This window comes from Astyanax mexicanus, chromosome 11 (assembly GCF_023375975.1).
Source record: "Astyanax mexicanus isolate ESR-SI-001 chromosome 11, AstMex3_surface, whole genome shotgun sequence".
Lineage (NCBI taxonomy): Eukaryota > Metazoa > Chordata > Actinopteri > Characiformes > Acestrorhamphidae > Astyanax > Astyanax mexicanus.
Genome location: NC_064418.1, coordinates 28,491,218 through 28,504,913, shown reverse-complemented (window position 1 = coordinate 28,504,913; position 13,696 = coordinate 28,491,218). Strand labels below are relative to the sequence as shown.

Here is a 13,696-nt window from a genome sequence, read left to right as displayed (position 1 = left end):
AACAGTGAGTGCGTTTATATTTAATTCATAATATGACTATTAAAAACTGATTTCTGAAGTTATCAGATTTTTTCATTAATCATGTACACAACAGGAACAATTATGATTTCTTAGAACAAAGATTAAAGTTCTCATTCCATCATTTTTCCATTCGTTTTAAAATGTCTAGTTGTGGTCTCTAGTATGAATGAATGCCATGTGAGCTGTTTTTTTTGTGAAAAAAAGTGCTCCCTTGATCTGGAATAACACTGCTTTAGTCTGGTGGACAAGTGGGAGGGGGGAATATTCATACATGCAAACAAATTGCCTCTGATTGGCTAACAGCACTGCGAGGCAGCGAGACGGACAAAATCTAGAAATGTTTTATGTCTTTGTAACGTCATGTCATAAAATACGTCTTTCTGGCATTTGTTTATATTCCTCCCCTGTCTCTCTGTTGCGCTCGACTTTAGTGTCCGCCCGTTTTCGTTTTTCCGCTCATTCTTGGGCTCCCAATCTCCTTATAACGTTTTCCTGGCAGTGTCCCAATTTACTAGCTGGGGCAGCTGTAGTGTATTGGACCACAACTCTGACGACTCAGGTTTAATCCCGTGTGAGGAGCGATGTGTCTATTTACTTATTTTTTTCCTTCTTTTGGGTTTACCTACTTTAAGATGAACTGTTTTTCAACAACCCTCTAGACTGGAGAGCTACCGTACTTGTTTGTAGCACTCCATCCTACTACACTTCATTTTACTTGTGGCCCACCACATAATGACTTGAAAAATATCGGGCCCGCTGCCAAACTTAATTGCCAACCTCTGCTTTACAACCTGTGCGATGCCCTGCTAAGTGCAGTTCAAGCCTTAAAGAGTCTTTATAAAACATGAAATCCACCAGAGATCCTATGTAAACCTAGTTACTCACACAGAGATGGGTAGTCTAGATCCATAAAGTAAAAATCCACTGAGAGCAGTTGGAACAAAACCCTGGGGTGGATTTTTATTTTTAACTAGTGTAAACTGAACTGTTCTAAATATACACACCTAACTATCGGAATTGTACTTCACTGGTGGTGTTCCATAGACAAAGTCTTACCATTTGTTCCTTAGCTCTAAATTACAGGGCAAGGCATATAACACTGATGTGTTATTTGCACAAATAACACAGGAAAGAACTGCCATGCTGTTCCTAACGCTGTTAACCAAGGTGGGAAATGCTATGAGGCTATGCAGACGATGGAGGTTGAGGAACAGTTTCATATGCAGCATACATATACAATTCAGAGAGACCTATTGTATTTCACAAAAGAAGAAGAAAAAGTGGATTTTAGCAGAAGGACACCTTTAAGAAAACCATAAAGGTTCAGCCAGAGTCCGAGGAAGCAGAACTGGCTTTGCTCTCTCTGGAGGGTGGGTAGATGGCGCTCTCTCCCCTCATTACTTCTAGCGTGACGTTGGTCAGCGCTGTTGGCGTCTGTTAGCTGTTGAAGTAATATGTTAAAGCTGGGTCACTGCTCTTTCCTCCGGGTGCACAGCAAGCCCAGTGATGATGCATCAGCAGCAGTTTGAAAAGAGGAGGTGGCTGACTTCATATGTATCGGAGGGAGCATGCAAGTTTTTTTTTAGCTTCCCAGTTTTGGTGGTAAAAAGTGTTCAAATGACCAGGGATTGGGTAATTTGTTATTTCAGTTCATGTATACACTTTACCAAAGTATTCTCGGATTTCTCAGTGCATGCATGAAAACAGATCATGGTACCCAGAAACACAAGCAGCATTTACCACAGCGACAAATCACTTTAGGAACGATACACTAAAATAGAATGATTTTAATAATCTTCTCAAACTGCAGTTAGGCACTTTAGCAAACATGATGTGAAGTTTGGGTTTTACATATTGTTTATGCCACTGTGAGATTATTGGCTGGTTGCTAAGCAAAAATCCTAATACTGACCTACTTTACTACTATAAATTCTTAAAAGTCTTTCCATTATCTCATTACCCAAGTTCATGTAACGATGATCAGATTACTGACAACACTAATGGTTTATGTAGTGTATGTGAATGTACTCTTACTGAAATGAGAACATTATTTAAAGTGTATTCCAGCCCTTGAAAGGCAATGGGTCAACATCTTGAGTAAAGTCTCTAAATCAAGCATCTGTTTCAGCTTTTTACACCCACATGATAAGAGGAGATCATAATAAATAGAAATACTTAGTACGTGGAGGCCAAGGGGTTATGTAAACTGAGACTGCATGGCAACAGTACAAGCTGGTGACATAGTAATGAAACATTTCTCCTGCCAAAGAAATGCTGATGCTATTAGACAACCATTTCAGGGAGATAGTATTTAACATTCATGGCATTTCACATCTCCATGGAACCCACTTTAATGCATCAGAGCCAGTAAAACGGTGATGGCTAAATCAGCACGATAGTAGAAAAATAGGCTGCATTTATGCTGCTTTAACTCCATTCGACTCCATTTAAGTCAATTGTATTCATTCAATCGTGCCGCAGCCTGAGGGAAGAGCTCCATGTATTGCAACAATAAAAAATGATTATATTTTTCGACGTTAGATTTCAGTGTAGTTTCCATTTTGTACCAGAAAACTTGGGCAAACTGTTTGCTTCCATTACAGTGAAGCAGCATTTATCTGCAGATTCTGGGGGGAAATTCTTAGAGTGTTTGGCGACTCTGAGTGTTTACGCTGTAGCATTTGATGGAGTGCTTTTCACCTTGAACTATCTCAATTCATAACTTGCTTAGAAAAGATTTTCCCCTCCCTTTCCACCCCCATCGCCCAGAGAAAGCTTTTAACTGCACTGTAGAGCCTCTATTCATTGCCAACTTCTGTGGCCAACCTGTTGCTTAGCAACCACTTAATCAATACCTGCGGCTTGCAAGAGCGAGGCAGACAGCGGGAAAAAAAAAAATATCATATGCGATGGGAACAAAAGCATCGAAAAGTACAACAGAAATTCAACAATTCGTTGGCGTTAAATTCAGGCACTAATGGGGATATTTAATATTTAAGCTTAAAATGCGACCCACGCCAATTCTCAATCCCACATTAATACGTCAGTGTTTTACAATATCCAAGATATTTTTGCCAAAGCAAAAACAGGAATGTGGTGCGTAGTGTGGTGCATTAACCACGCAAACTCGCCTGTTTCCATTAAAGGGACAAAACCGGCTACAAAGGAAGTGATCAGGCTTGCGTCAAACCCCATCCCCTACAGACTAGGCAGTAAACAAATGGTTCAAGCAAGTTCAATTTTCTAAAAGGAGTTTCTTTTCTGTGCAAGTTAAAGCAGTGCTTTTAACCAGAAACAGCAAACTGTAGATGGAGAGATGCATTCCTAAGGCTTTAGGAGTCCTTGGAGTTGAGAACAATGGAGGCCAACAATGTTTTGTGTCGAACCTCAGCCTTCTGACACATGCGAGTGTGCCTTCAAGGCTCCCCTGCTGTTCAATACAATGCCAACGAGCAGAAGACCAACCAGCAAGAAGATTCACCTACTGTGTAGGCACCTCTGACAAGGTAGGTATGTAATATCAGGGGGATATGAAGAAAAATCAGGGAAAGAAAACAAGCAAACACTGTTACAACCTGATATAGTCATATATCTATGTATTATTATGTGTACTATTTGTTACAGTAAAAAAAAAAAAATATATATATATATATATATATATATATAAAATTAATAAAATAAAATCTGTTTTTTTTGGCAGTAAAACAGACTGAAACACATTCCTTCTATCAAAAGGTTTGAACTCGACACTTACTTGAGGAGCTCTCAGTAAAGACTGCCAAAACCTGGCCCCCCACAGACTGCATGGTGAAGGGATGTTCTCGGGGGGCTCGCACTGATGAGGCCTTCTCCCCAGAACTCTCAACCAAGGTCAGCTCCTCATTCAGATTGAACGATACCTAAAACAAAAACAAAAAAAATGAAAAAAATTTAAGAAAAAAAAAAACTTCTTCAAATGCTATTCAGCTAGTTTGGGATGTCTGTGCTACAGTGCACTCAAATACATTTTACAAAGCATAACGTGTTAAATTATTGTTTCAATAGTCTACTCCTACGCTGTAAATCAATGGTGACATCATGTGGCAAACTGGAGTGCTCTAGAGCCATGCTCTGGATTTTTTTCCCTCTTTTTAAAGCCATTTAGTTTACCTCAGCTGTGTTATATAACCCACTTGTTCATGAATACAATGTTTTATAGGTAGCTAAAACTATATTTTTATATATACAGTGGTATGAAAAAGTTTGGGCACCCCTGATCATTTTCACAATTTTCCTTCATAAAATCATTGGTTGTTCGGATCAGCAATTTCAGTTAAATATAAACATATTGCAGACGAACACAGTGATATTTGAGGAGTAAAATTAAGTTTATAGGATTTACAAAAAGTAACTAGCTAGGTTTGTTTGGTAAGCTCATTGACCCTTGACCTACATACACAAGTGAATCCAATTATAAGAAAGGGTTTGCATCTTCTCTGAGGAGTGGTCAGATGGGAGCCTCAAAACAACTTTCAAATGACCTGAAAACAAAGATTGTTTCATATTATGGTTTAGGGAAAGGATAAAAAAAGCTATGTCAGAGATTTCAGCTGTCAGTTTCCACTGTGAGGAACATAGTGAGGAAATAGAAGGCCAAAGGCACAGTTCTAGTTTAGGCCTGAAGTGGGAGAACAACAAGAATCTCAGATAAGCAAAGGAGAAGGATGGTGAGAACAGTCATAAGACGCTTTCCTACCAGCATGGTGCCGGTGCTGGTGACAGGTTCCCGAACGGTTCTTTGTGTTTCCACCACAAAATCACAGGTTCTGGGCCAGAAAAGCCAGTTCCGTTCTGGCCCCACAATCTTGCTGGTCTGGAACCAGCAAACCTGTGATGCAAGCGGCCAGAGGGCGAGGCGCTGAAGCGTCTCTGGGGCAAATTTGGTTACAAACCTCACCTCCATTCACAGCTAAGAGCAGCAGAAGCAGCTAAATGAATGAAAATGAATCAACAGTGGTCCACTGAGGACAACAGCAAAAGGTGTTTTTAAACTCGTCCCTCGACTTCTGTTTACGCCCACAATTACATACATAGTGAGTGACTCCTTTGAGCAGTGGAAACACAAGATGGTTCTTAAAAGGTTCGCAGGATTCCAGTCAATATCATCAGATTCATGAGAACAATGTTCAAGAATCAGTGAGAAAGTTGAAGTTGCACCAGGGCTGGATACTTCAACAAGACAATGACCCTAAACACTGCTCTAAATCTACTAACGCATTTATGGAGAGGTACAATGTTATCTCAGTCCACAGACCTGAATATTATTGAAAAAAATAATGTAATAAACCTGTGGTGTGATTTAAAGCAGGCAGTTCATCAAACCTGACTGAACTGGAGATGTTTTGTAAAGAAGAATGGTCCAAAATACCTTCAACCAGAAGCCAGACTCTCATTGGGAGCTATAGGAAGCATTTAAATGCTGTTATTTATCCAAAAGGAGGAGCTACTAAATACTGATGTAATTTTTCTGTTAGGGTGCACCTGCATAATTGTGTGTGTAAGGAATTATTGCACACTTTCTGTAAAGACTATAAAATTCATTTCACTTCTCAAATATCACTGTGTTCATCTTTTGTGTGTAGTAAAGCAATATTGGAACAGGTCATGTTACTGCACTCTCTACTGCAGCATTTACACAACACACAGTGCATTCGCTCTGTACATCCTAAAATTAGGAGTCTTTTGTTTAGAGAAATTACAGATGAAGCCAGAGAATGGTGAGGTATTCCTACACCTTCAAAAGACTCTTGGAAACTGGAGAAAACTGGTACAAAAGGAGGTCTGGCTGACCCACATGGCAACATCTGCCTTTATTCCAGTTTCAGCAGTGAAGATTAGAATTTCTGACAGAAGGTCTGACAGGTGAAGTGCAAAAAATAGCAAATAAGTACAATTACTGTGAGTTCAGTACAAACAGTATAGCAGTTACAGTGTTTGTACATGAAAAAAACATTCAGTTACACAGTTTATAAAAAACGTTCAAACTTACACAAACAAATACACAGGACACAGCTCAGAAATAATTGTAAAAAATGTGACACAATCAGGCTTTAGCTATTGTATGTGCCACATGTTATTTTAAACAGCAGGCCTTACCACTGTTTTTCCTTGGTTCCTTGAGGAGAAATGACACAAAAGCTAATTAGATAAACGACTTTAAAAATGTTCTAAGGTGATTAAGGTAAGGGTACAGTAGACATGATATGGTGGGGATTGGAATTACTTAGCTATTTTAAGTTTGCCAACTTCTCCTCGTCCGCTTGCTTTCCCCCATTGCTGAGACAGATACTTGGGAACCTTGTAAAAGATGAAAAGGCCAAAGTAAATATTACACACTGTAGTTATATTTAAGATACAGCCTTTTGTAGCTGTATTTAGAATAACTAACTACACGAGCCGTCAAATATCAAATAAATCTAAATTATCCAACAAATAATCTCTTTGTACACGAGTATATTACGAACCTTTACCAGCCACACGCCGGTATTTTGTTTGGCTCTTGTTAAATCGATATCTTGGCCTTTATTAGACATGGCTGCCTCTCACCTCCAACACTGGACCAGCTATAAGCGCCAGAGAGCAGCTTATACCCCCACCTAGCGGCAGCTCTGCAGAACTACATATAATGACTCCAAATGCTGTGAACATGAGAGAGATTGTTCTTTTATTAACTACAATATGAAGGTATTTTATATGTAAAGCACAGATTAAAAAACACACACACACACATATGGTGTATATACTGTATTAACAGGCAAATTTAATGTATGAAATATAAGAAAGGGTGAGCAGTATGACAAAATATGCATTTTAAATTATATTATAGATATGGAGCCTGTTATCCTCAGTCTGTATTATAAAATAATCCATCCATACCTTTCAGACTGTAATAGTATATTTTATCTGGAACTATCTGCCACTGAATCTGAGAACATGCAACAAGTAATCTGAATTACTTTTAGAGAAATAAAGTCATGCAGCATAAAAAGTATTAAAAAAAATATTTAGTACTATTTCTGCAAATATTAAAAAAAAAAAAAAAAAGATTTGGGGAGTGTTCATCAAAATAGCATTTAAAAACAAATGTTTTGACTTTAGTACAAAATCACTGCCCACACTGCTAAAAGTCACAGTTGGTCTTATATACTATTCAAATTTTCTGAGACACTGATTTTTGGGTTTTGATCAGCTGTAAAATAGATCACACTGTATGTAATACATAAATATAATATATAAGAATTACTAAGATAAAATAATTTTGTAATGATATTCTTTTTTTTTTTGCTGCACCTGTAGTTGCAGTTTATTCTCTACTCAACTTAAACACATTTCATATGGTGACAATACATTAGCTACCTGTTTTTGTTATACACATGCAGAGATTGTTCATTATTAAAGAAGATAACAGCTGTCCACCACAGGCATTCCTCATTCAGTAACCTATTTATTAACCCCTGTCATCACAATCACTATGGTCAAAGTGTTTTTATTTTGTAAAGATCTTGAAGAGTTGTTTTTATTGTTTTCTTATTAAAACATAAATTACAGTATGCTATAAGCTGTCTTGGTATTTTAACAGTATGTATGTAAGCGGTGTAATTAGCCATTTATTCAAGTTTGCATCTGAGAAAGATAAAGTTTTCAGTGGAGCTAAAAACCAAACATGTAAGAACATTAGGTAGAAAACAAATATAAAGTTATATTTGATACATCTAACAGCCTAATTACCTATGTGGCATTTTTACTGTCACATTTATGTCATTCTCGCAAGAAGACAAATATGTGGTGAGATAACACAAATACAAAGATTTGATACAGATATTTAAGTCAGTTGATTCCTTTTATATATAGCTTCATTGTCTGATGTTCAAATGTGATGGGGAGGATTAAAAAAAACAAAAGCAACAGCAGTTGAAAAAAAAAAATATTTGTAAAATGTAATTTTAATAGAATTAATAGAACAGAAGAATTTTACTGGTAAAGGTAAAGTTTATGCAAAAAAAATATAAATTCAAACAAAAAAATGAATGCACTAATAAATACATACACTTACAGAGTAAAATCCGCAGTGTTAAAATCACTGTGTAAATATGTTTTTCACAGAGTTGGTGTTATTATTCAGAGGTAAAATTTAACTGGATCTAACAGACTCTGCCTCTTGATTTTGTGTGTGTCTTGGATAGGATAAAAAAGTAACAGATTCTGTGGTATAGCTCACATTTTATAATGTTTTGTAGATTTTCAGTGTTGAGTTATTTTAACACTAGAGTGAGTGGGACAATATGTTATCTAGGACAAATTTAAATTACTGTCAATTTTGCTGTGTATGTTTATTCATGTAGAACTTTAAAGCATTTAAATAGAAGTACACTGCTATTAAATGAGCCCCTAGGTGGCGCCATTTGACACCATCTAATAACAAAGCCTGTCTGTCATCTGTTCTGAACATAACACAACCCAGACTGTGTTTAAAACCACAAGCTATACTATACTATACTACACAAAATGAGAGTAACCTGTATTATGCCATACATAATGTGCTAATAAAACTGCACCTTATGTCTCCTAATGCACATATTATTTTGACATACAGCAACTGTTAATACACAAAGGTATATTTAAGGATATTGGGAAGCGATTTAAAACACATATTTAATCATGCAGTGGAAACACTGCGATACTGAACTTATCTACTGACTTCTTTTGTGTTCCATCCTTACGCAACAACAAGAACACATTCAGTTGACAGGCCTGATACAAGACATGGTACATAAAGAAAGGCTTTCAGAGGCAGAGCCCATCCTTCATCACATCTTCATATGAAATCAAATCTCTGAAACAAGCACCTTAACGAAGATCAAGGTTATAACAATGACAGAGTGCTGAAATACTGTGAGCACAGTCCTTGCTGTCTTATTCAAGGACACCAAAATGAAATCAGCTGCATTGAAATTAACTACAACTGCTTACTCCACACTGACACTCATGTATTTCAGATAAAGCATAAGATAGACCTGGTTTCCATTACATAAAGTCTAAGAAAGACACACAGATAGATTGAAGCTTTATTATCACCCTCTTCAAATTTGTTTCACCAATAATTTGCACCAAAATTCCTCTCACAAAATGGCAAACACTTGCAAGACCACAACATCCGATCTGTGACTCTGCAACAGGTCCAAACAAAGTCTTAGAAATTAATGGTAAAGAAAAAAACTCAGTGACCTTTACACAGTGACAAAGCTGCAGTGACAAATAGAACCAGGTTAACATTCCCACAGGAGGACCTTAGATCTATGAGTTTCATTTATGAGAGACAATATAGCATGTGGCACAATAGAAACAAATGGAACAAGTGAAAAAAACAATCTCTCTTTCACCTTCTAGCAAAAACGTATTACAAGCGCCTTGGTGAAGGTTGTGAGATCATTTATTAGCTTTAAATCAGCTGTCACAACAAAAGCCAGCAGCAAACTCTTGTGAAAATAAATCAATCTTAGTTTGATAGATAGATATAACTGTCAAATAAAAAAAGCACTTTTGAAAGAAAGTTTAAAGTGGTTTATGTGTATAAAAACAATAATGGCTTAAGTATTAAGCCTTGAGGTACAACACTTGACAGATGTTTAAGTCAGTGTACTACTGGAAGAGAATTATCTATGGCATCAATAAAGTGTTTCAAATAATCTAAATCTTTATTCTTAATACTGGTTTCTGTAGTAAACACCATGAATGATAAATCAGGAACAGCAACAACAACAAATCTCAACATTAATTATATTTAGAGTCACATAAGCAATTCCTTCATAGAGAATACACATTAGTACTATTGTTATATATGTGCATTTAAAATAGCTTTTTAGAAATAACTACTGCAAACGGTCCCAATAGTGCATTTATGTTAGGATGCGTTTGTTATTTGATTAGCTAACGGACTCAAAAAAATTGTAGTTTATCGAAAGGGTTAAATGTGTTCTAGGCATGGCACACCACAATTCTGATGTATTATTAGTGAAATGTAGCTCTCTTTGTAGCGTTACGATGTTACCTTTACAGGAGTAATACTAAAATTATAAGGGTGTAAAATGTATCAAGCATTTTCTTACAATTTTTTTAATATGTTGGATATCTAAAGCTTATTTATTCATACATACATTAATGACTGAATCAACTGTAAAGGGCAAGGACAGGAAAAATATGACCAATCATAATCACAGGTACCATTTCATATCGCAGGCATTTGCACACAATAATTTACCAAATGAGCGGATGACTGGACTGGTCTGACAACACTATGAGTATCAGAAATTCCGACTTAAAGTTGGCTCACAAGTGGACACAATGCCCCAACTACAGGCTTGACATCTGTATTCAGAGACTTTAGGCTTTGCTTTGCTGCTCCTCTCTCTCCTGTAGGCTTTTGTTGTTTCAGGAATTTCACCTCGCTTCAGGACAACTGTGTCAATGCAGCAGCTTCATCTGCAGGCTTCACATATTTCAAAACCCATAAACATCTTTGAACATGTTTAAATGCTCTCATGACAGCAGCAGAGAAAAGCAATGAAAGCACAGCGTTTTGTTGTTCTGCTTTCAACTGAAGCCTTGGATTACATGCAAACAGTGACTCAACAGTGGGCCCTATTCTTTTATCTAATCATAAAGATATCATTTTAATAAATGTTTACAAACTAAAGCAGACAGCAGTGTTTAAATTGACCATAATTGTTCAGGAGGACAATAGCTCTCTGTGTTTTTTGTTGTGGAGTGCCAGTGTGATTTAAAGCTGCTGACAGCACCAGACGCTTACATTGCAATCAGCTCTCGCTGGCTCTCTCCCTCCGACATTTGTATGGATGGGTACAAGCCTGTCTGCCTGGGCTGAATATTGCCTGCCAGTGACAAAGGGCACACATTCATTTCGGAAGGGCATCTTATATCGTTTCCCAACAGTTATTGTTCCGGATTACAATCATATCAACCTCACTTTCATTCAGGTTTGTTGACGAGTCCAAAGAGAAGGGATATCTATCAACTGTAGGTCACATCAGCTTTTTGTCCAATGAAGTACCGCATGCAGTTATTTTTGCATTACAGGGGTACACATTTGTATTTCATTGAATAAGTCCTGGATCTAAAAGCTTCTGAACCTCTGACAAAGCAGCTGTTTTAATGAGACACTGTTATATGCCTAAAATCTGAATTTAGTCTCTGAAAAGAAGGTCATTCAGGTAAGTATGTGCATACAATGAATATATGTTAACATGTTATCTCAAATTAGTACTTAGTAGTACCTCACCTCATATGACATAAAAATTACCAAATTGATTTCCCCACTAAAAAATATGTTCTTTCATTATTGGCTATCTATTACACTACTAGAATCAATTATCAAAAGCACTACAAACAACTCAACTAACAACAGACTAAACTATGCTACCCCTACCTCAACTTTTGTGCTTTTTGTTTTACTAGCAATTACACACTACACACCACATCTGACAAAAAAGAACTCTAGAAAAGTTCCAGCTAACTACAGACCTATTTTACACATTAACATCAGAGAGACAGTATGGAACAGGTCTTGTAAATGTCCAAAGAATGTACTGTTATAAAGTCCCAACCCCTTTAAGCAATGTTTGAATATTTCTTAATCCATAAGAGTGTAAAGGTGCCAGTGCAATCCCACCAAAGCTATGTATTTTTCTAAGTTTCATAATGAAAAAGGAATATGTGGAATACATTCATAAATACATTTGAAAATGGACACAACATTTATGTTTTTGTTAATATTCTGCAACTATTTAAAATAAATGTCATAGTATAAACTATATTATACAATAATATAATAATATTAAATCATTTTAAATTAGTTTTCATATATATATATGTGTTTATCATATATATAACCATATGTTTATCATGTTGCGCAGCCCCTTCCCCTTAAGTCATATTTTAAAACCCTTAACACATTAAACTACTGAGCCTAGAACTTTAGCTCCTACTCTAAACAGAGAGGACCAACCATCAGTGTGTGCAATGGCTGTGCAGTGAACACATGTGTTTGGTTGTTCTCTTCTGTCTGTGGAAAAATCTGGCACCTCTTTCAATGTAGCTAGTTGTTTTGTGAAAACAGGACACATTTCTGGACCATGTTAGTTAGCCACCAAGCTTGTTTCCCCCCATACAGTCTGTTTACACTTTGTTAAGCTGCTGACCCAGACAGAAGTCAACAAACTATCCTAGGTGGGTCTATTCAAGCTAAATAGCTAGCTAGCTATGCCATATAGCCCTGATAATGTATAACAGATAACTCAAAGTACCACCTTCAAGTCATCCACAGGAACATACACATGCAAACTAGGGGTGTATGATTTGGACTAATAATGCAATGTGTAATAAATATGTTGGATATCCTGAAGTTAATTTGATGTGAAACACAACAAATTAATGCTACAAAGTCCAATAAAAATGCTGTAAAATGAATTTCATTCTCATGACTTTTCATTTGGAGAAAAGTATGCTCATTTTAGAGTATACTCATATAATGTTTTTACTCAACAGTGACAACATGTTATTGTCTCCAATTAAACCAGGCAGATTCTTAAGACCCAGATATTTGGACATCCCCTGGTACCCACATGCATTTGCTTAAATATTTTTTTCAATCATCCATAATGTCAAATGTGAGCCATAATGAGTTTAAAACTGAGCTTGGTCTGCGAGCTAGCTTAACTGATTATTTAATTAGCAAGATACAGCTCTGGAAAAAAATAAGAGACCACTTACAAATTAGACACTTCTTTGATTTTACCAAATTGAAAACCTCTGGAATATAATCAAGAGGAAGATGGATGATCACAAGCCATCAAACCAAACTGAACTGCTTGAATTTTATCAGTTTTATCCAAAAGCAGTGTGCAAGAATGGTGGAGCAGAACATGCCAAGATGCAGGAAAACTGTAATTAAAATCAGGGTTATTCCAGCAACTATTGATTTCTGAAGTTTTTATGAAAACTTTATGAATATGAACTTGTTTTCTTTTCATTATTTAAGGTCTGAAAGCTCTGTTTCTTTTTTTTTTGTTGTTATTTTAGCCATTTATCGTTTTCCGCAAATAAATGCTCTAAATGACAATATTTTTATTTGGAATTTGGGGGAAATGTTGTCCGTAGTTTATAGAATAAAACAGCAATATTTATTTTACTGACACATATGCATATGAATATATACAAAATCAAAGAAACTTAAGTGGGCTTTTCAGAGCTGTATCTTTCTATCCAACTTAGCTATCTAGCTAGCATCACCCGGGCCAAAAGGACATAAGCGACATGAGGACAACGCCCACTGACAACCTCAGGGGTCCAGTGGAGATAAAGCCCCCCTCCTCCGGTTCTCTCACGTAGTAAGCTAAAGCTTTCTCTCTTTCTCCGCTGCTGGGGTGTCTCACAACCCCTCTGAAACACTTAAAAGCAGAAGTATTTTATATTATATTATATTAGACACTTAGAGCCATAGAGACAGCGGTTACAGTACGGTCAAGTCTTTTTTCAGCTGATAAATAACTAGCTAGCAAGCTATTTTGCAGATCTCTCCAACAGACCACCCCGCTCTCACCCTCTCCTGACTCTTCCCTTG

The 13,696-nt window shown here is 36.7% G+C and overlaps 1 protein-coding gene across 1 annotated transcript in view; it reads right to left on the bottom strand.

Moving 5' to 3' along the window:
• gtf2f2b (general transcription factor IIF, polypeptide 2b) overlaps positions 1–6,644 on the bottom strand; it is a 29,944-nt gene extending 23,300 nt beyond the window's left edge. Inside the window, exons 1-4 of the mRNA XM_007251722.4 lie at positions 6,525–6,644; positions 6,284–6,357; positions 6,157–6,175; positions 3,776–3,920 (exon numbers count right to left, since the gene is read on the bottom strand). Coding sequence (XP_007251784.2) covers positions 3,776–3,920; positions 6,157–6,175; positions 6,284–6,357; positions 6,525–6,593 — 307 coding nt within the window. The 5' untranslated portion in view covers positions 6,594–6,644. The remainder of the gene's footprint in view (positions 1–3,775; positions 3,921–6,156; positions 6,176–6,283; positions 6,358–6,524) is intronic.
• Positions 6,645–13,696: the final 7,052 nt, after the last annotated feature.